Genomic DNA, 21,563 nt, shown 5'->3' on the forward strand with positions numbered 1-21,563 from the left:
CATTGGACATGGCAGCACAAATACAGTACAGTCATACACTCCCATACATATACACTCCCGCACAAAACCATGTGCACGCATCGATACATACAGTACAGAACCATGCATTTATTACATACACACAAAATGCATGTATACTGTACATGCGTGCACACACGAACACACAAACGCAAACACACACACACACACACACACACACACACACACACACACACACACACACACACACACACACACACACACACACACACACACACACACACACACACACACTTCCCACCTATCTCACCCAAAATTACAAAGTCGACACAAAATATTCACAGATTATGCTATCAATCCTTTATTAAATAATAATAATAATAACAATACTCATCATAAAAAGCACATTTCTGTACAAAGTCTCCAAACAACTGAAAGTCTGACCAGTGCCTTTATTTTTTGTAAGTCCGTAAAAGTCTTTTTTTTTTTTTAAAGAACGTGTCCATTTTCCCAACGTTCCGAAAACCTTTTTTTTGTCCTCCCCCCGTGGGTTCTTCCCCGGGGGAAAACTGAGGCTATGGATCAGAGAAGCTCCAAGGCACTTGGAAAAATCGCGTCTGTCTGTCTGTCCGGGCGGTCCAGTTACGGGAGGGGGATGAGTCTCTGAGACAAGAGATAGAAAGCAAGCGAGTGAGCGAAAGAGATAGTGTGTGAAAGACAGTGAGAGAGAGGAGGGAGAGGGTGTGTGTGGAGCCATGGGATATCTGTCTGTCTGTCTGTCTGTCCATGGATGTCCAGCGGTTCACCTTATGGCCAGCCCAGTCCCCCACGGCCTGATAAAAGCTCACCTGGCTTGGCATCTTTTCAGAGCGAATCCACATCCTGAAACCCAGGGTGGCCTCAAGCTCAGGCGGTTGCAGGCTAAACACGGAAAACCAAGCCAGGTGTATGTTTGTGTGTGTCTTTCTTTCGTTGCAGTAGTGTGTGTGTGTGTGTGTGTGTGTGTGTGTGTGTGTGTGTGTGTGTGTGTGTGTGTGTGTGTGTGTGTGTGTGTGTGTGGGTGTGTCCACGGGCATGCTCTTACTGCATGTGTGAATGTGTGTGCCTGTTTTGTGTGTGTGTGTGTGCAGCAGGAAATGTATGTGTGGCTGTCGATGCATTTTTATGCTTTTTCATGTGGATATGTGTGACACACAATTCATGTTTGTATGTGTGTGTGTGTGTGTGTTTCTGTGTACAGTATATGTGTGCGTGACTGCGTGTGTGAAAATGTGCATGCATGTGCGATTTTACAGACGAGACGGCCCCATTTCGACGAAGACAGAACCCAAAGAGAGATTTACACCTCCTGTCTCCTAAGAGGAGCTGACAAAGGATCCTTGCCCCTCGATTTACCGCCCGAAAAAAAAGAGCGAGAAAAATGTGTGTTCTGTTAACCTCGGCTCTTAAAGAAGGGGAGGGGTTGAGAGTGTGTGAGGAGGTGGGTGCAGGGCCCCTGAAAGCTTTCGCTGAGCCCAGGACGTAGTCATCTGGAAGAACCCCCCCAATGCAATGAGGACCCAATTCTAACCCCCTCCACCCCCACCCTGGGCCTGGGCCTGGGACAACTGACCCTTTGGTCCTGCCCGGTAGGCTTCCCTGGGTGGGTGAGCATGTGTGAGGAGAGGGGGTGAAAAATGGCTGACAGGGAGTATAAAAGATGAAGGCCATGAAAAAAGCAAGACAAGGCCCAGCCCACCGGTCTTCCGTCAAAACTGCTCAGGGCTTTTCGGTGACAAAAACTGAAAAATCTGAGTTACTCTTCCTCCGAGCCTGACTTGGTCTTTACCTGCAATTTTCTCCCTTTTTCCTCTCTAGCACACCTCTTTCTCTGTGTTATTCTTTGTTTTGCTAGCCAGAGGATAGGACAACAGAGAACTGTGAGGTTGTTTTTTTTCCCCTCCTTTTCCTCCACTCCTCCTCAGGCCATCCCACTCTGTATTCTGTCTTTCTCTCCGTCTCTTCGTCTTGCTCCATCATCTTTGTGTCTTCAGCCTCACCATGCGTCACTCTCCCTGTTGTTCTATGTCCTCTCTCTGTTAATCTGTGTGTGTGTGTGTGTGTGTGTGTGTGTGTGTGTGTGTGTGTGTGTGTGTGTGTGTGTGTGTGTGTGCGTGCGCGTGCGTGCGCGTGCGTGTGTCGTCTGCCATCTGCAAAAAGCCTGCAGGTCCTTTGGCTCACCAATCTCCTTGCAATCCATAGGATGCACTGAAAAAAAAACCTCCCTGGCTGTTTCACACGATAAGAGGGAGAAAAAGAGGGAGAGAGAGAGATAGACAGATAGAAGCAGAGGCAGAGAAAGAAAAAAAGAGAGAGCAAGAGAGGAGAGATGATGGTGTGAGCGTGGTGTGTGGAGGTGTGTGGGCGGATGTGTGCACGCACCAGTTCTCTTGCCTCTCTCCTCTTCCCCCTTCCACACATAAACCACAGTTTATATATACATCCAGGGCCTAAACCACCTTCTATTCTTCTACCCATAAACAGGTTGAATGGATTGGTTTTTTTTGTCGTTCACAATGTCTCTCTGATGGATGGAAAAGATGAACTCCATCTTCCCGTATACAGATTGGCAATAGTCCTAAACATTTTTTAAAAAACACAAACTTTTTGCAGGAGCTGAAATGATGCGTAAAGGACAGGTCAATAAATGGACAGATGGGACCGGGGGCCTCTAAAGTCAATACAAACAACTGACTGTGGCTAGGGCAAGAGGGTAAGGTGACAATAACACAACATAGGTATTCAACCAAGTAGCCAAAAAAGTAAGAATGTTTCCACAAAAAAAGCAACCACAATCGACGCCTAGGTGTCTAGACTTTTAGCACTACTCCAGGAGAAAACTCGCAGCAACCCTGAACGAAAAAAAAAACCCACTTCCTTCCCTCTTTCTGTCTTTCCTTTTATTTTAAAAAGTCCACGATTTTTTAAAAATTAGACCTTCAGAAATCTAAGCGGAGTCTTTTTTCATATATAGTTTTCTCTTTCTCTCTCTCTCTTTGTTTTGGAATAGGCATAAACATGATATGTGTTGATATTTTTGATTCTGAGTTCATGCGTCCCCCCCATACGTAGCTCTCTTTTCCAGCACAAAACAAAACAAAAAAAATCCTTCTTGTCCCTGGTCCTCAGATCAGCGCGAGTCCAAAAAGACACTTCCATGGCCTTGCATTCCGCCATTTTGTTTTTCGTCTTGATTGCCAAGATCTGGCAGGACATTTTTTTTCTTTAAAAAAGCAGCTTGATTCAATGCCCCTTTCTCCCCCTCTTCCATCTCCTCCTCCATCCTGTCATACCTGCACAGGGGTTTTGATAGTCTGAGGTCAGAGAAGGCAATCAAGAGATGTCGAAGCCAGGTCTGTAAAACCCTCCCAAAGAGGAGGAGGTTTTTTTTTTCGGGGGAGGGGGAAATGGTTAAGTCATTATGGAGGCCTCCAACCAACAGAGAAGGAAGAGAAGCAGAAGAGGATCACGGGGGACTTGTGAGAGATTTTGGCACCTTGGTAACTTAACCCCCTTCTCCTCCTCCTCCTCCTCCTCCTCCTCCTCTTTAGATTGGACAGTCCTCCTTTTCCTTCCTGCTTCCCACCTCCTCCACCACCTTCTCCAACTCCGTCTCCTCCATCCATCCATCCAGCTATCCATCCATCCATCCATCCATCCACCGTCCTCCTCAGCCCAGCTCAGCTCAGCTCAGCTCAGGCCTCGGAGCAGCACCTCTGCTGGTTGAGCTTGACCTTGTGCTTGATCCCATCGTACAGCTCGAAGTTGTAGTTCTCCAGGGTGGTGGAGGAGCGCGAGGAGAGGCCGCTGTAGGAGCAGGTGCAGTAGAGCAGCAGGCCGGCGCACACCGCCCCCAGCAGCACGCCCAGCGAGCTCATGACGATGATGGTGAGCAGTATGGGGTCCAGCGTGGACAGCCAGGAGTTGGAGTCCTTCTCCGAGACCCGGGTCACGGGGAGGTCCGAGGGCAGCGGCGTGGTCCACTCCGACACGAATGGGTAGCCTGCTGGAAGACGGGATGGATAAGAAGAGGGTGAGATTGCTTGTCGTGTTTTGTTATCTTTTTTTAGTATAGTTGTTACAGGCTCTTCACATTTCCCAAGACTTTGTGAGAGGGCTACTTCATGTAACAGGTAAGACAGTTGTTTTTTGTTTGTGTTGTTTGATCTTAACAGTTATTACAGACCATTACAATTACTTCATAATTAATGTAAGCCAGTATTTGATGACAAAGGACTAATGAAAGTGAACAAAATGGGTAATGTGCTGGCAGATGAATGGATGGAAGAGGGTTGTCTTTTTATAGCCTCTGTAACAGAAACAGGACATTACGTTGATTTACATTAATGTACTACTGCTACTACTATGCTTGACATCAAAGGACAACAATTCTTCTTCAGATAGGTTTAGGAAGCATCTGGCTGTTTATAGAATCAGCACCAACAATGTTATTGCAGAACATTTTTGTTTTTATTGCACTCAATACCAGACACACACGATTAGAGTAGTTTTGTCTGCTTTTCAAAGGGGGGAAGGCAAACATTCCACAGTTGAGAGGAACATTTAGTACTGAATGAATGATAAGATTGCATTGGATGGGTTCATTAACCACTTGTTCCTCCAACTCTGACCTCAGAACAGTCCTCATAAAATGTGTTGATGGAAACGCAACACTACATAACCAGGCCAACTAATGCCTAATGCTGAGAGCGACGTTCGCAATAACCGAACCTCTTAGGACTCGGCAAAAGAAGCGCCATAGTCACACTTAAGTAGAGTGATTTCACCAATGAAATCACCAATTACGCCTAAGTGCCTCAACAAGCCCTTAAAAATGCATCACCACTAACTGTGTGTGGTAAGTGTTGAAAGCAACAGTGTAATTATGTGCCATTTCCACTAATGTTTGACAGAGCAGTAACAATAGAACAAAAAGAGAGCGTTCAAGATTTTTCGAGATTTTACAAAATAGGGAAGATGAACAGATTCTCACTTGTAGAATGGTTTTATGGAGAAAACAAAAGGCTGATTTATGATTCAGATTAATGTTGCACTCTTTTCAATAAGATGGTTAAATTGACAGCTGGATTTGCCAGCAGACAGACGACATCTATGCAGATGTTGGAAGAAGAGAGGAGTGCATTGGTTGGACAGCACAGAAGAACCAGGAACATTGGAACATTAGAATATTAGCAGAGATTCTAGGAGTATTATGCAGTCTTATCCAGTCTCTCTGATATTAGCAATGTTTCTGGAATCTGGTTTTGTGCAAAAAAAAAAAATCATATAGTAAATAGATATATTTGCAATTTAAACAGATATATTTCATTTATTTCAACAATTACCAATTATAGCAATCAGACTATTATACTTCATTAATTCAACAATTAATACATAGCATTGTATGGTAATGTGACGCAGCCTACTAAGGGACTGTACGTTATTTACCGGGGGGGGAGGGCTGGTGCGCTGGAAGTCCGGTCCAAAAAAAAAATCATGGCCCTCCCCCACCACCTCAATTTTTTCCCCATGGCCCTCCCCCCACTTCAATTTTGTTTTCCCATGGCCCTCCCCCTACAGGTACAAAAATGTAAATGCTAAATATAGCCTAATTTTTGGTGCTGTTGTGTGAGAAGACCTTGCGCCATTTAACCCCGACGCACGGCACTTCTGTTTCGCTATCCTTGTCGACTTAAACATTTGGTCATGTCAGTGCATGGCAATTGTCACAGAGATATGTGCACGAACAGTGTAGCCTATTAACTGTTCTGTTCAATTTTGGACAGAGAGATTCGGCTGCTCAACTGCGGAATCTCGAAGTGAACCCCCCACCCTCTCTTCTCTCTCGCTCTGCCCGCATGATTGACAACCTAGAGTCTAGGTTGTCAATCATGCGGATCCTAGACCAAGCTGCGTGAGCAAGCGGTCTCACCTGCAGGATGACTCGAGTTGGTGGGATTACAGGGTTGAAGTAGGCGTATGGCTCCAAACAGTAGCTCTAGCCTAGACTATTTCAAAACGTGTTTTTATTTTCCCAAAAGTAGACATTCTTGTGGACACCGATGAACAATTAAATAAACCGCTGCATTTTTAGGGTGGCGCGCTCCAGTTTGACAGCTGATAATGCCGGTTGGAAGAAAATAGGCTACATTTCACTTCGAGATTCCGAAGTTGAGCAGCCGCCTCGAAGCTCTGTCCAAAGTTAGTAGGCTTGTTCGTGCACATCTCTCTGTGCCTTGCGATGCACGGACACATCACCAAATGTTCAAGTCGACTATGATAGCGAGCGAAACAGCTGGAGGGGCGCCCTGCGTTGGGCACGGTGACCGCGATTTCCTCGACATCGCAAAGTTGGTCCTGGATCAATATCTGGTATGTTAGCCTATTCTAGGTCTGATTCCAAAAATTAACCTCTTAAAGTTCGGGGTGGTCGGTACCGGGTTCAATGACTTTTAACTTGAACTTGATCTTCATTCCGCAATTGTTTAAAATCCAGGTGGTGTAAAAAACCCAGGAACATTATATATCATTGGAAAGCTTAGAACCTCAGGAACACATCTAGCACTACTATACAGGGATTTGAACATATTGTATGTGCATTATTATCAATTTATTACACAATGTCACCTTTCAAATTTGACCCCCTCAAGCACCCCTCGCCTGATGTCTCCCTACCTTCCTAGGATGAGTGGACATCCAAACATGAACATATCCTTATCAGCATGGTCTCAAAATGTCTGTTACAATCCAAGGTTTATGAGAGTGTAGTCTTTTTTTACTTTATTTCAACCAAAAGTTGTACAACTCCAGTCAAACAAAACCACTTTATTGTGGAAAAAAATGATCATGTTTTTTCCCCTCAGGAATTGTGCTGTTTTTGTCCACACTTCCATATTTTTCACATGATCAATGGTATTCCACATGATCCCCAGACCCTGCTGATTACATGGGCAGCACTGGGGTGGCTCTGTGACATTCCTACCCTGAAAGACAAGCCTTAGAAGAGAAGTAGGCAGGTCCTGTTTTACACAGCTTCGTATTGGCTCATTTGCTTTGAATGACTGCAGCTCCCTCAAAGCAAGAGCTAGAAACTCCATTCAAAGACTGAGTGATAGCCCAGAGTCCAGGTTTTCAAATGAGTCATATAGCTCTTCTGTATTACACCCAGGGACAAAGGAATCTCAAATCTGCTTAACAATACCCCTTTCTTACCATGTTTTTACTGTACATAGTGTACAGTACCGTACAGTACTGTACAGCAACATCTCTGTAATACTACCCAAAAGGCATATCCAACCATGGCTGATGACTGTATAACACCTCCAGGAGTATGCTTTCATATGTGACTATGATAAGGCTTCTAGCTCAAAAGGTTCTTGTACAGTAAGACCTTATATGGGGGGTGCATTTTGACTAACTAAAAAAAAATACAAAAAGACACTTGGTAAAACGCATGTGTATATCCACACATAATTGTCTTGGTAAAGGTCATATATAGATGTAGCAAGTTCTCCTTTGACAAACAGCTTCAGTAGACCTGTGATGAAGTCTTAAATATGTTTCCAATGCCAAATGTATCAGCTATACTGCTGAAATGTAGTAATTTCTAGGGGGTCTTCATGAACGCATTTCAGAAAAAATATGTTCTAACCCCTGTAAGTCCTTGGCAGTACATCACAAAATCACTTCCTGTGGATTCTACAGAGTCTCTACTTTCAAATGGTACCAGCCACTTCATGATAGGTCAAAGTATGCAGACACAGGAAGCATCTAAGTAGACGTTGTGCAAAACCTCAAAAACACTCAAAAATAGCCCCGAAGCTTTTAACGGGCATGCCAAGTGCCGTCACGGCTCTGGTTATGGCTAGGTAGGCTATTACAGTGGCTATGTGGAACTGTGCCTAAACCAAAACTAATTCCTAAACAACCTGTCAGTGAAAATGTGTGCACCAACCTAACAACATGCCAAATTATGCCTTTACCAAAACATATTCCTAAACTTAACCTGTCAGTGAATAATTGTAGGCCTATTTTGTAACAGCATGGCACTTCTGCATAACTGATCTTAATCCATAGGCTACAGAAGACGTTACAGGCGCGAAATCTGACATAGATAACCACTCAAACCAGATGTTGATCCAGGACCAACTTTGCGATGTCGTTCCAGCAGTAGCCTAACCCGAGGAAATCGCGGTCACCGTTATGGCACAAGGTCTTTTCCACACAAAAGCACCAAAATAATATTTAGCCTAGGCTAACACATAATTCGGTATGCCTACACGCATCCCTAGGTATGCCTAGGGATGACTACAGATACACGCTTCACGCTTCAGTGCTAAAGTATGTACCCAGGACCTTGCATCGCAAAGCGATGTGTTTCAGAGAAGTATTGCATTTTTTATTATTATTTAAAATAAAATAAAATATATATTTTTTCCCATGGCCCTCCCCCTAACTCCGATTTTTTTTGCCATGGCCCTCCCCCCCACCTCATTTTTTTTCACCATGGCCCTCCCCCCCCTACGCACCAGCCCTCCCCCCCCGGTAAATAACGTACAGTCCCTAATTGAAAAACTCTGTGACTAGCACCACTGCTGTTATGGTTGGCTGCTCCGACCAATTAAACATTTGGCTGTTGCCAAGCACAAGGGCTTATTGACTTCATGCTAGCCCCTGGCAAACCAAAATATGAAACACAACTCCCGTCTTCAATTATGCCTCGTTTCTATCCACTCTGACCACAAGGCCTCCTAAAATACACAATACCAAACAACACAGATGAGACCACCAGGTATAATTTATATGACGGGGGAATTCCCAAAACCACTTGAAATGACACCCCCACCCTGCACCCCTTCTCATCCACCAGGTAGAGCTAAGGGAGGGGAACTCCCAAATAAGGGAGCTCCCAAATCTTTAAATCTTAAATATGAATACTGACAGGGGCATTGGTTATGGGGGTTGGAAGAATGCCAGTGCTGAAAGATGGTGGTGTATGTATGAGTGAACGTGACAAATAAGACCTCCAAGCATTAATGGCCCACTCCACGGCCATATACTACATAGCAAATGCACATTTAGGAACAAAAACATCACAAGCAAATGGTTTTGTATATATTGCATTCGACATTGGAGTCTTTTTTTGTTTACTCTTCCTGTCTTCCAGAAATGTATTAAAAGTGATTTCATAGTGTAATACTAAAATATAGCACAACAAGGAAACCCCAGTGAGGCACTGAACAACAGTGTCTGCATCGTTGCTTTCTAAAGTTTGTACTTTTTGAACTATGTTTGTGAGGAAGTTTTCCAAATGAAATGGGATTGGCAACACTTTCAAAATGCTCTGTAAGGACCTAGAAAACGCTGGCGTAATGTTGTTGGCAGGTGGCACAGTGCTAAAAGGGCTACATTTTTGAAGACCTAAATGCACTGCTATGCATTTGTGAGAGAGAGAGAGGGAGAAAGAGAGAGAGAGAGAGAGAGAGAGAAAGAGAGAGAGGGAGAGAGAGAGAGAGAGAGAGAGAGAGAGAGAGAGAGAGAGAGAGAGAGAGAGAGAGAGAGAAATAATACAGAATAGAGAATAGAGAATAGAGAATAGAGAAAAGAGTTCTAAGGACCATACCTGGGTTGAACTGATCAGCAAGGTTGGGCAGTCGGCTATCTCCCTTCTGCACCACTTTCTCCTCTGTGGGAAAGAGAGAAAGAAAGACACCGTGTTGAACAGAAACAGATGAACAGTCCATCAGGAAATAAGATAACAGGCTGCATGACCCAATGTGCTCTGTTCTTTTTAATATTTTACAAAAATAAGTTTACAAAAGAGCTACTACCCTCAGCTGGGAAAGAAGTGATGAGATTGTGAGTGACTCAGACGGAAAAAAAAACCCCCCAAGCTTAAACAAAAGAGAGACAACTGGCAGAGAGTCTGCAGTTCTGTGGTTAGATTGTGTGAATCTGCAGTTTCTTCACTCGTTCACCTATTGTGGTGTATATTCTTCAGGATTTTGTAAAACAAACAGAAAACACACACACACTCACCCTCACACAAACACACATAAACCCGCCCACCCATCCACCCACATAAACAATGAAACCGTATCCAGCATCGTAGAAAAATAGGACTTTATTTTGTACATTCCAAAAACATCCCAAAGACTGTCAAATCCATCAAGCAAAAATATTCATCATGTATATTTATATCTATATATATGATATATATGTGTAGATATATTGCCTTTTCACAGGAAATGCAGTTTTAAGATTGAGTTTCAGCCTACTGAAGTTTTAGAGTTTACATTCTTAACGCTAACAAAGTGCATCATCACCGTGATCATCATCATCATCATCATCATCATCATCATCGTCACCATCACCAGCGTCTTCAGCATCTTATGTATCACCATTGTCATCTTCATCATTATCACCACCACCAGCGCCACATCATCATCATCATCATCATCATTATCATCATCGTCATATCGTATCATATCACATTATATCATAAATATCATTTTTCATCCACACGTCACCATGTAACTGATAATGTGATAATGTAGTCATCACCTTCACACTAACTATGTTTGTCATTGTTTGACCTCTTTCCCCCTTCTTTTGTAAGTCATCCACAACAACAAACTCAAACCTAAAAGCAGCCCCATCCAAGCACGCCTGAGGTCGCAACACAGCTGGGGATGATTCTGTGGTTCTTGCCCTGCCTTGCCTTGCCTTGCCTTGCCTTGCCTTTCCGTGCTACCCCCTCACGCTGTCTTCGAAAAAAAACAACACTTTTCCACCTCCGCATCTCCGCGAAATGAGGCACGAATGTCAACATAGGATGCTGTGGCGTGTGACTAGGGGGTTCTGTGGGCAGTATATTGTTGATGTGCTGGGTGCAATAAGAAGAGGCGGAAAAGAAAGAAAGAAAGAAAAAATAACCATAAACATGTCGGTCTTGGATGGCATGTTAGATGACAATACGCTGAACTGCTCATATTTTCCCATCCTCTTCTACCCCTGTCGTGTGTCACAGTACCTTGAACATGTGAGTCACTGTGTGTGTGCTGTGTGGAAGGCCGAAGGGCAGGCCCGGAACAATCCATTATTCTTTTTACGTTTAAGAACACTCACAGTTGGTAAAAAAATAAAGAAAACAGTAGGAAAGAGAGAGAGAGAGAGAGAGAGAGAGAGAGAGAGAGAGAGAGAGAGAGAGAGAGAGACGGACAATTTGTGCGTGCGTGCGTGCGTGCGTGCGTGCGTGCGTGCGTGCGTGCGTGTGTGCGTGTGTGTGTGTGTTGGGCTGATGTCCCTTTGGCAGCACACTGGACGTCAGCCTGGGGGGAGCTTTAACTCATTACTACAGTCTCCAGGGACAGCCACAGAGTGGAGGTGGGGTGCGTGTGCGCATGTGCGTGCGTGTGTGTGTGTGTGCGTGCGCATGTGTGTGTGTGCGTGCATGCGTGCGTGCGTGCGTGCATGCGCGTGTGAGTGTGTGTGTGTGTGTGTGTGTGTGTGTGTGTGTGTGTGTGTGTGTGTGTGTGTGTGTGTGTGTGTGTGTGAGTGTGTGTGTGTGTGTGCACGTGCATGCGTGTGTGTATGTGTGCATGTGTGCGTGCGTGCGTGCGTGCATGCACTTGTGAGTGTGTGTGTGTGTGTGCGTGTGTGTGTGTGAATGGGTGGGTGGGTATGTGTGTGTGGGCTGTGGGCTGTGCCTCTAACAGCAGCCTTAATAAATGCTATCTGGTCCATTAACTAATTAAAAATATTAAGAGCTTGGAAAAGAATGCACGCAGAGAAAGGAGGGAGGGCAGTGGGTGAGGTGAGGGGGGGGGTGAGAGAGAGAGAGAGAGAGAGAGAGAGCAAAGAGAGAGAGTGAGAGAGTGTGTGTGTGATAGCGAGAGACAGACAGAGAGAGAGAGAGAGAGAGAGAGAGAGAGCAAAGAGAGAGAGTGAGAGAGAGAGTGTGTGTGTGATAGCGAGAGAGAAAGAGGGGGGGGGAGAGCAAGCCGTACAAGAGACACTGCAGTGAGCCTTAGGTTGATTTAAAAGCACGTCGTGAGGGAGTGCCAAAACATCTCTTAGCGGTGCACTCCATCTCGAGAGAGAGAGAGAGAGAGAGAAGAGAGAGAAGAAGGAGAGGAAAAAAAGCTAAGCGCATCCCCTGGCCAGCCAACCCGCCGTGGTTCTCACAGCCATGATCCCACTCATGTAAATGTTGCGGTGCTTAGTAAACATTTCGAGAGTTGGCTCTACACTCTAAGTGTCGATAAAAGCTCTGCAATAATATTATGTTATGTGTGCCAATCTAGTTCCCATGGTGATGGCACAAGGGTGAGAGCTGATGCGAGTCCAGTGAAGCACAGGGCGAAGGCACCGTCACCTCGAGGGCAGAATCCCTGCTGCCAAAATCGCTATTATGATTAGCGATCGACAAAATATGTGCCCGGCGATGCGTCACAAAAACAAATACGATGGCCGCCAACTTGAGTTCCGAGAGCCGAGAGCGCTATTATGATTAGCGATTGACAGAATGTGTGGTCGTCGATGCGTGACAAAATGCGGTATAGCGATGGGTGCAAACTTAAATTCCTACCCCACAGTGATATTATGATTAGCGATTGAGAAAATATGTGTTTAGTGATGCGTTACGAAACGCAGAAACAAATGCAAACTTAAGTACACCCCTCCTGCTGATTGAGAATATACAAGTGGACTCCGATCAATCTTTGGCTACCCAGTTTGTCCTAATGATATCCCCTGGAGGTTAATGAGACATTAGTCGATATCTTTTGTCGATACCTCTTACTGTGCGGACGGAGGGTAAAGAGTGCATAAGTTAACTTCAAAATGCCACAATGTAGAGAGGCCCGTTAGGGCAGTTTGTTTTGGCCAGGCCACAGCGAAGATGAGCAAAAAAAAGTAGAGAGGAGGGGGTAGTGAGGAGAGAACTTCCTCTCAGAATAAATAAATGACGTGCTTCTCGTCTTTTTTTTTTTCTTCTTCTTGTTTTTCTGTCGTTGGTAGGACTGCCCGTACGTACCCCCCTAGTGGCTGAAGAAAATGCCTCCCAGCTGTGTGTGCGTGCCGTTCTGTCGTGGTCTGGAGTTGTCTCCTCCCTCATTAAGGAAGTAGGTGGCGAGGAGAAGCAGCTGTCTTTGTTTATCTGGGAATTTTTTCTTTTCTTTTTTTTCCCCCCCTGAGCATTTTTTTTTCCTTCTCCTTCTTTCTTTCTCATATCAGGGAGCTCAGAAGACAAGCACTTGCTCTCTCTTCCATTCTTTTTCTCTCTCTCTCTTTCTCGGTCTCAGAATAACACTCGCCCCAACACACACATACACGCCATGATATTGTTGTTGTGAAGTACAGGGGCATGGGGGGAACAAAGGCGGTAGCTTGCTGTCACTGTGGATCCAACAGGAAACAAGGGAAGGCTCATGCTTTTTGAGGCAAGACACCCACCCCTCACAACTCAACCCCCTTCACCTCTTCCCCACCTTGTTGCCTGCTTCAGCCCCCGCATCTCTCTCTCTCTCTCTCTCTCTCTCTCTCTCTCTCGACACCCTCATATTTTCTCACCATCGCTCCCTTGCTCTAAAGTCTTCAGGTATTCTGAGCGATGGAACACATATGGTTACGGTCTCTGTTTAACATTACACCTCTGAGGACAAACAATTGGCTCTTTAACAAAAAAGACAAATTCCTCCCTCTCAGTCCTCCAGGGGTGTTGCAGATCTGTTTAAGGTCAGACCCAATTACAAAAAAACACCCCACAATCCTCCATTGTCACGTTTGGCCTGCAGTCCCTGCTTGACTATCTGTTTGAAAGTCTCTCTGGTACTATCAACAAACTTTTTTTTTCAATTCTTCTTCTTCTTCTCGGAGAGCCTTACAGCTGTAAGTCACGTCTAAATGATTCACAGGTGTTGAGCTCATGGAAACATTAAGTAAAATCATAACCCCAGCTCATGGTTCCTACTCTCTATAAAGGTACTTTCTCCCCTCGCTCGCTCACTCGCTCCCTCCCTCCCTCAGTCAGAGTGATATCATGTTTTTCGACAGTGTTTAGATCACCGACTTCAAAATGGCCTGACACTGTTTGTGTTCCCATGATTAAAAGAGAAACACCAGCGTGTTTGACCTTGTAACGGTTAGTGAGCAGCAGCACCTCGTCGTTCCCTTTCACAACAGAGCATTTCTCAGGGTCGGGCTGTGCTGTTCTGTTCTGCTCTGCTCTGCTCTGCTCTGCTCTGTTCTGCTCTGCTCTGCTCCTCTCTGGCCTGTTCTGTTTGAGGCGTATCGCTCTCACTTATTCGCTGTTTTAGCTGGCCTGGGATGGGATAGGGATTTAAGCCCTTACTCAGTAGTGCGCCAATGCTGGGGCCAATCCAGACTGAACCAAAAGACCCAGAGCTGCACACACACACACACACACAGCAACAACAACAAAAAAAAGAAATTTAAGAAAAGATCTGCCAATTTCTCCCTCTGGCTGCTGCTGCTGCTGTAGCGGCAGTAGTAAACAGGCTTAGTTATGTGTGGAGCCAGAGAGAGAGAGAGAGAGAGAGAGAGAGAGAGAGAGAGAGAGAGAGAGAGAGAGAGAGAGAGAGCGAGCAGACGGCACCACTGGACTTAGAACAGTATCTAACAAAACAAAAGAGCAAACACGGAAAGACAAAAAGGCAGCGAAAGCCTCGGAGTCCAGAGGCAATCTATAAGCAGGATCTCTTTTCTTTCCTCTTTTTTTCTCCTCTTTTCTCTCTCTCTCTTTTTTTTCCGTCTAAGACTGTTGCCGAAACACCATCTACTGAGGGCGCAGAAAAAAACATCAATAAACAAACAAACAACAACACATGGAACGGAAACAACCGTCCCTTGCTTTTATCCCCTGTCCATTTACAATTTTCAACAATCAGTGATCCAACTCAAGTGAAAAGTAAGGCTCACAGTTCAGCTTCATGATTTCATGTCTTTTTTTTCTTTGTCATTGTCATTGGCACTGGTTCTCTCCCTCCTTTTATCTTCCATATCACAGAGGGAGATCCAGGCAGGGAAAAAACAGCAAACAGCAGGGAGGTGTCTGGAAGCGTACGCGGAAAAAATGTTCACGCTTCCCCTCCCTCCATCTCCACCAACCAACCAGCCTGCTAGCCAGCCAGCCAGCCAACCAAACAAACCAGCCAGCTAGCCATCACCAGCCATCTGTATCAGTCAGTCCCTCAGTAATGGGAGCAGCCATCTTCCCTGTCAAGCCAGACAGTCAATGCTGGATCTTGCCCCAGGCGACCGCCGCCGCCGCTGCCGCTGCTGCTGCAGCCGCCCACTCCCCCGGGGTAGTGCGAGCTGTGGGGGCTGTAGTAGGCCGAGGCGGGCAGGCTCTTCTGGGCCGATATGTGGTGATGTTGGCGGCGCTGGCTGCATATGGCCACGGCCAGCACGGCGGTGGCAAGGATCAAGATGGCGCCTCCGCCCGCCAGTATGTAATACCAGTTGGGGGGCAGGGGCGGCACTGAGCGGGTGGCTAGGGTGGGGTGACTGCCGTCGGGATGGGCTCCCCCTGGGGGTGGAGAGATACACAACAGTGGGCTTTTTTTTTGGCGGGAGGAGGAGGAGGTGGGCAAGAGAGCACAGGTGTCAACCCATACCAAAAACAAAAGCATATGAAACTGTACAATGACAGTCAATGGCTACACAAGTCTTACATGAGGACAGGAAGGAATGGTCAGTGTTTTTTTTAGTATATCCATGTGAGTAAGCACACACATTTCATTGACAGTGTTTATATGTTGCAAAAAGACCATTGTCTATGAAACGTGCATGTGTGCCTCACATGAGAGACGTCAGAAATACTTTTTAGAGATTGTGTCATGTAAGACTTGTACAGTCCATATATGAATCATGTACTTAGTTTCATTCATGTATTTTTTGTATGGGAATGCCAGGTTCAGAAGGTAAAAATACCCTGCCACAATTTTGATCCAACCAGCTGGGAATAAGCTGAGTCTAATGGGTTCACAAGACTCAGCTTCTCAGTAAAGTCCCTAGTGTTGGAGGGAAACTGTGGAAAGGAGTTTTTACTCTCTGAACTGGGTTGTTTGACACCCCTGCAAGAGTGTGAGGTAGGGAGGCACAGTAGAAGGTAGGGGTGTGGGATAACAAAGTGCGGACGTTCCACTAAGAAGCCCCATAGTTGGTCCACGAGAAGAGTTCACCAGCTATACTCTTACTTTCGCTTAAGTGTGGTTTCCTCTTTTTTTAAAGTCTCGTATGGGTTACAGTTCTGTGGTTCGCCACTGGCAATTACAGCGACTGAGGGAATTTGGAAAAGATATTAAATGGATTTAATAGGTTGGCTGAAGTTCAGAGCGCTGTGGGTTTTTGGCTTTATATTGCGTACAGTACCGATTCTACCCATTTGGGGCCCCCAGGCAAAATATAGTTATGGGGCCCCTCATGATTTTTTTTCCTTTTTGGTATTAACAACGGTGGGGCTGACTGTTAGCCTATTTGTTGGGGCCCTTGGCGATTACCTAATCTGGCTATTGATAAGACCGACTCTATGTATTATTTTTCAAACTATCTTTCTAGAAAACCACAAACCTGGTTGTTCGCCTCAACATGGACCACTATGGGATTTATATCCTACAGTATCACAAAACTACAGTGGAAAGGGTTTTTTTTGGGGGGGGTGCAAAGGGGGAGGGGAGAAAGGGGGCGGGCTTCATTCAAAACAAGGAGCCAATCAAGTCAAGTCAAGCAGAAGCACATGCAGGAGACCCCACTCCTTCAGCAGTTTGATTTGCTTTCTCGTTTGCATCATTTCAACACAAGACAAAAAAATCAGACCAAAATGCAAGCCAAGACTGGAATTCGTACAGTGATCCTTACACCTTATATGTACTGCATGTATGTGTGTGTATGTGTGTGCATGTGTATGTCTGTTTATCTGTCTCTGTCTGTCTGTTTGTGTGTGTGTGTGTGTGTGTGTGCGTGCGTGCGTGCGTGTGTGTGTGTGTGCGTGCGTGCGTGCGTGCGCGCGCGTGTGTGTGTTACGAAGAGGTAGTCTGGGGTGTATGTAGTCATGTAGAGCTCTTCCTCACGGGGCTTTGAAAGGAAAACCCATGTTTTGCGGGAGGGTGAATTTGATGGACGATGGCCCAGTAGCGGTGTGGCTGAAAGGCCTATTCAGCTGCCTTTGAAATGTACAGTACAGTCCACACATGATGCAAGGCAGCCTTCAAAGAAAACCTCAAAGGAGGAAGAGGAATGGCCTGGCTATCCCATTTTGAAATCCCTCCCCAAAAAAAAAAGAGAAGAAAGAAATACACAACCCAAAACCCTATTTGTGCGGGGGAGAGTAAATTCTGAAATGCGTGACACCTCACAACACACCGTCAACATGATCTATCATTTTGGGCTAACCTTGTGACAAACGTACCAAGGACTACTAAACAAGGACAGATCCCAAACTGAGGGAAACAACAACAATTGTGAAAGACAAAGGGAAACAGAGAGAGAGAGAGAGAGAGAGAGAGAGAGAGAGAGAGAGAGAGAGAGAGAGAGAGAGAGAGAGAGAGAGAGAGAGAGAGAGAGAGAGAGAGAGAAAGAGAGAAAGAGAGAGGGGTAGCCCTACGGACTTTCTGATAGACTAGAATACACAAGGCCAACACCTAACGGCCACTAGCCAAAACACAACAAGACCAAAGCAAATGCTACTAGCCCAGCTGTTTGTTTTCTTTATTTCCCCTTGGTTCAACACCCACACAGCCAACCAAGTTTAGTCATCATGACTCTATTAGCAAAAAAAGCTAGCAAGATTTGCCGGATAACACATGTGTTCTTAAGATGACTTATTGCTCAATTTAAACACAGATACATGAGCGGAGCCTATACAATGTGCATGAGTGTGTGTGTGTGTGTGTGTGTGTGTGTGTGTGTGTGTGTGTGTGTGTGTGTGTGTGTGTGTGTGTGTGTGTGTGTGTGTGTGTGTGTGTGTGTGTGTGTGTGTGTATGTGTGAGTGTGTATGTGTGTGTGTGTGCGTGTAAGTGTCAGTGTAAGTGTGTGTGTGTGTGTGTGCGTGTGCGTGTGTGTGTGTGCGTGTGTGCGTGTGTGTGTGTGTGTGTCCGTCCTCTGAGAGACTGTGTGAGGGAACAGGAGCTCTTTGTGTTCTCTAAAATGTGGTTGCTATTAGCACGACCACAGCCCTCCACCACGGCAACAAGCTGAAGAGCCACTCCTGAGCTCTGACAGAGATTAATGATGATGATTTAGGGGGAAGAACGGAAGTATCTTAGGCGCTATTTGACTACCGCACCATGTGTTTAGTTAGAGATCACACTGCTGTAGCCTAAGTAATGCTGAAAATGGAAGGGAGAGGAAGGGTAGCCTATGGTATCTTAGGCGCTATTTGACTATCGCACCATGCGTTTAGTTAGAGATCACACTGTTGTAGCCTAAGTAATGCTGGAAGTGTAAGGGAGAGGAAAGCTGGCCTATGGCAGGCCTACCTTAGGAACTATTTGAGTCCCGCACCATGTTTAGTTAGAGATCACACTTTTGCAACTAATGCTGAAATATGTTGGGGCAGGAAACGTATCTGAGAATCTCCAGGGCTCTTGGACTGTCACACGACGTGTTAAATTAGATATCCCAATGTAATAGGCCTAACTAATGCTCAAATATGAAGGGTGAGGAAAGCTATATCTTGATGACGATGAAGAACACAGAGTGGAAACTTATTGCCAAGGCATTGTTTGGCTGGGGTGGGGTTGCTCGGAGCCTGGTCAGACAGGATACTGCCTTAAACAACCATGTCAATGACACCGAAGACAGACCCTCTGTACAAAATTCAGGATGGATGAGGGATTACGTAAGAAGGCTTTACTTTTGTGGCTGAACATATCAGCAGTGTAAAATAAGGTCACTCAACTCTTGGTATTACAAAATAATGAAATAATAAAAAAAAACAAAGCAAAGCAGTCTTGCTACGTGGGCAAGTCTTTTTTTCATCCAACTAGTATATGTAAGCCAAGTCAAAATGCATATAATGCCTATGACCACATGCTTGCGTGACATGCCTGTGTGTGTGTGTGTGTGTGTGTGTGTGTGTGTGTGTGTGTGTGTGTGTGTGTGTGTGTGTGTGTGTGTGTGTGTGTGTGTGTGTGTGTGTGTGTGTGTGTGTGTGTGTGTGTGAGTGTGTGTGTGTGTGTGTGCAAAGCAAAGTGTGAATATGTGGTCCGTTGATTGACTGATTGATTGATTTATTGATTGATTGATTGATAATCAGGTGAGCATGATGTTAATGACAATACTAGTTGATTTTCATCAAGACAATGTTAATTGGGAGCTTTCCGAGTCTCACACACACACGCACACGCACGCACGCACGCACGCACACACACACACACACACACACACACACACACACACACACACACACACACACACACACACACACACACACACACACGTACGTTTAGAACACCGAGCTGTAGTCAAATCAAATTAAAGAGAAGCACAAAAAAAGCTCTATGCACTACTACACTTTGCCAGTGCAATCACCACACGTCCCCAATTACTGACTAAAGCAAGCACAGAATGCACCCCATTCACACATGACACAGACACAGCAGAGGATGGCAGAGCAGCAGCTTCAACTCACCTGTCATGAAAGGAGGGAAGGCAGCAGCCGGCCCTGTGGGGGGGAGAAGAAGAAGAAGAAGAGAGAGAGAGAGAGAGTGAGAGAGAGAGAGAGAAAGAGAGAGAGAGAGAGAGAGGAATAAAGAAAAAAGAGAAAGGAACAGAGAAAGAAAGAAAGAAAGAAAGAAAGAAAGAGAAGAGAAGAGAAGAGAAGAGAAGAGAAGAGAAGAGAAGAGAAGAGAAGAGAAGAGAAGAGAAGAGAAGAGAAGAGAAGAGAAGAGAAGAGAAGAGAAAGAAGAGACACAGAGAAATAGCAATTAGCCCCAACCATTCACTCACTTCCCGTGACAGAAAATAAAGAAAATGTATATATCACCATCAAATAACTTGGCACGTGTTCTGAGGCTGGCATGCATTAGACCATGGCACAGTTTGATGCGGCTGATTTGCTTTCTTAACACTTGGCTCTATATGACTGCATCTGTGATGCCACATGTCTAAGCAGACAGCAGTGGAACAAGGGAATTCTTCCCTCCCTCTCTCTCTCTCTCTCTCTCTCTCTCTCTCTCTCTCTCTCTCTCTCTGCTCTGTGCTCCGTGTGTGTGTGTACATGCTGGTATGTGTGTGACAGTGGAATATTCAAATGACTAGAAATGCAAACAATTACAAGACAGCAGATGGAACAGAGAAAGGAACAGGAGGGGAGGAAAAGGGGAAAGGAGGGGAAGACAAGCATGAGAAGAAGAAGAAGAAGGAGAGGAGGAGTGCTTTGGGGAACTCTTTTTGGCAGAACAGGGAGAGAACAGGAGGGAGGCGTTCAAGGCTGACTGTGTTTGCCGATAAGTCTACTCCCAGAGCGTGTTGCTGTTGCTGCATAGTAAAAAACAGTGTTAATCCAACACTTAGAGAGTAGATTTGACATCTGGAGTGTATTTGGCCCCTGAGTACTCTCTAGGTGTTGAATTGTGGGATGGAGGGACCATAATTCCAGTGTAATTGTGCTCCGGGATTCCATCATAACTTCTATGCCAGGGGTTCCCAACCTTTTTCAACTTGGGGCCCACTCGAAATTGTCAAAAATGTTCGGGGCCCACCTCTGACCCAATTAAGAATAAAACTCAAATAAATCAACAGCAACACACACCAAAATATGATTATTATTTTTGGAAAATTATTTCAAGGCCCACTAGGAATACCTTCAGGGCCCACCAGTGGGCCCCGGCCCATAGGTTGGGAACCACTGCTCTATACAATTTCTTAACCCAGCCCACCACACAGAAGCTTCTGCTCCTGTCAGCTCCTGGGATACACAGTAGTTGTACTAGTAGGTGGTTCACCATGCAGAAGCTAGTCCACCATGAAGGCTGGGATATGTAGAACGAGCATAGCTCTCGACCTTCCCCAGTTTACAAGCATAGCTCCCGAGTCTGAGTCCCTTCCCCAGTTTCCCTTATTTGCTTGGGTAGAAAGAGCAACGATTGTCCACCATGCTGGAGTTTTGGTGTCTGACGGTTCCTGGGCTGGGCTGAGCCAACGTATCTCCCAAACATCCACAGTTTCAGTCATTTGCCTGGATAGATGGAGCAATGGACGCTCCACCATCAAGGGTCCAGGGATATGTACGGTAGAACCTCCCCAGTTTTGGGAAGGTTCCTCCCCAGCAAGGGATGGTCCAACATGCAAAAGCATCCGTTCCTGGGCTTCTGCTCAGAACCAACATATCTCTCAGACATCCCTAGTTTCACTTATTTGCCTTTGAGCGAAGAACAACTGACCTCCCACCATGCACGGCCTTGGAGGACTCCTGGGATGTTGAGCCAGCATGGCTCCCAAGCATCCATAGTTTCATTTATTTGCCTGTTTACAATCAGCGACTAGCGGCTCTCGGTCAGAGCCTAATTAGCTCCAAAAG

At 45.5% G+C, this 21,563-nt stretch overlaps 1 protein-coding gene across 4 annotated transcripts in view; it reads right to left on the reverse strand.

The window, feature by feature from the left end:
* Nucleotides 1-334: 334 nt before the first annotated feature.
* The window catches only part of LOC134459304 (neuropilin-2-like), a 151,437-nt gene continuing 130,208 nt past the window's right edge, over nt 335-21,563 (reverse strand). For 2 of the 4 annotated variants that reach the window (XM_063211616.1, XM_063211614.1), the window contains exons 16-18: nt 19,674-19,706; nt 9,641-9,703; nt 335-4,024 (exon numbers count right to left, since the gene is read on the reverse strand). In XM_063211616.1, coding sequence (XP_063067686.1) covers nt 3,714-4,024; nt 9,641-9,703; nt 19,674-19,706 — 407 coding nt within the window. In that variant the 3' untranslated portion in view covers nt 335-3,713. Of the gene's footprint in view, nt 4,025-9,640; nt 9,704-12,307; nt 15,569-19,673; nt 19,707-21,563 lie in introns of those variants that run through there. The other 2 variants (XM_063211615.1, XM_063211617.1) reach the window with 2 other exon arrangements.

This window comes from Engraulis encrasicolus, chromosome 12, assembly GCF_034702125.1.
Source record: "Engraulis encrasicolus isolate BLACKSEA-1 chromosome 12, IST_EnEncr_1.0, whole genome shotgun sequence".
In the NCBI taxonomy this organism is placed as follows: Eukaryota; Metazoa; Chordata; class Actinopteri; order Clupeiformes; family Engraulidae; genus Engraulis; species Engraulis encrasicolus.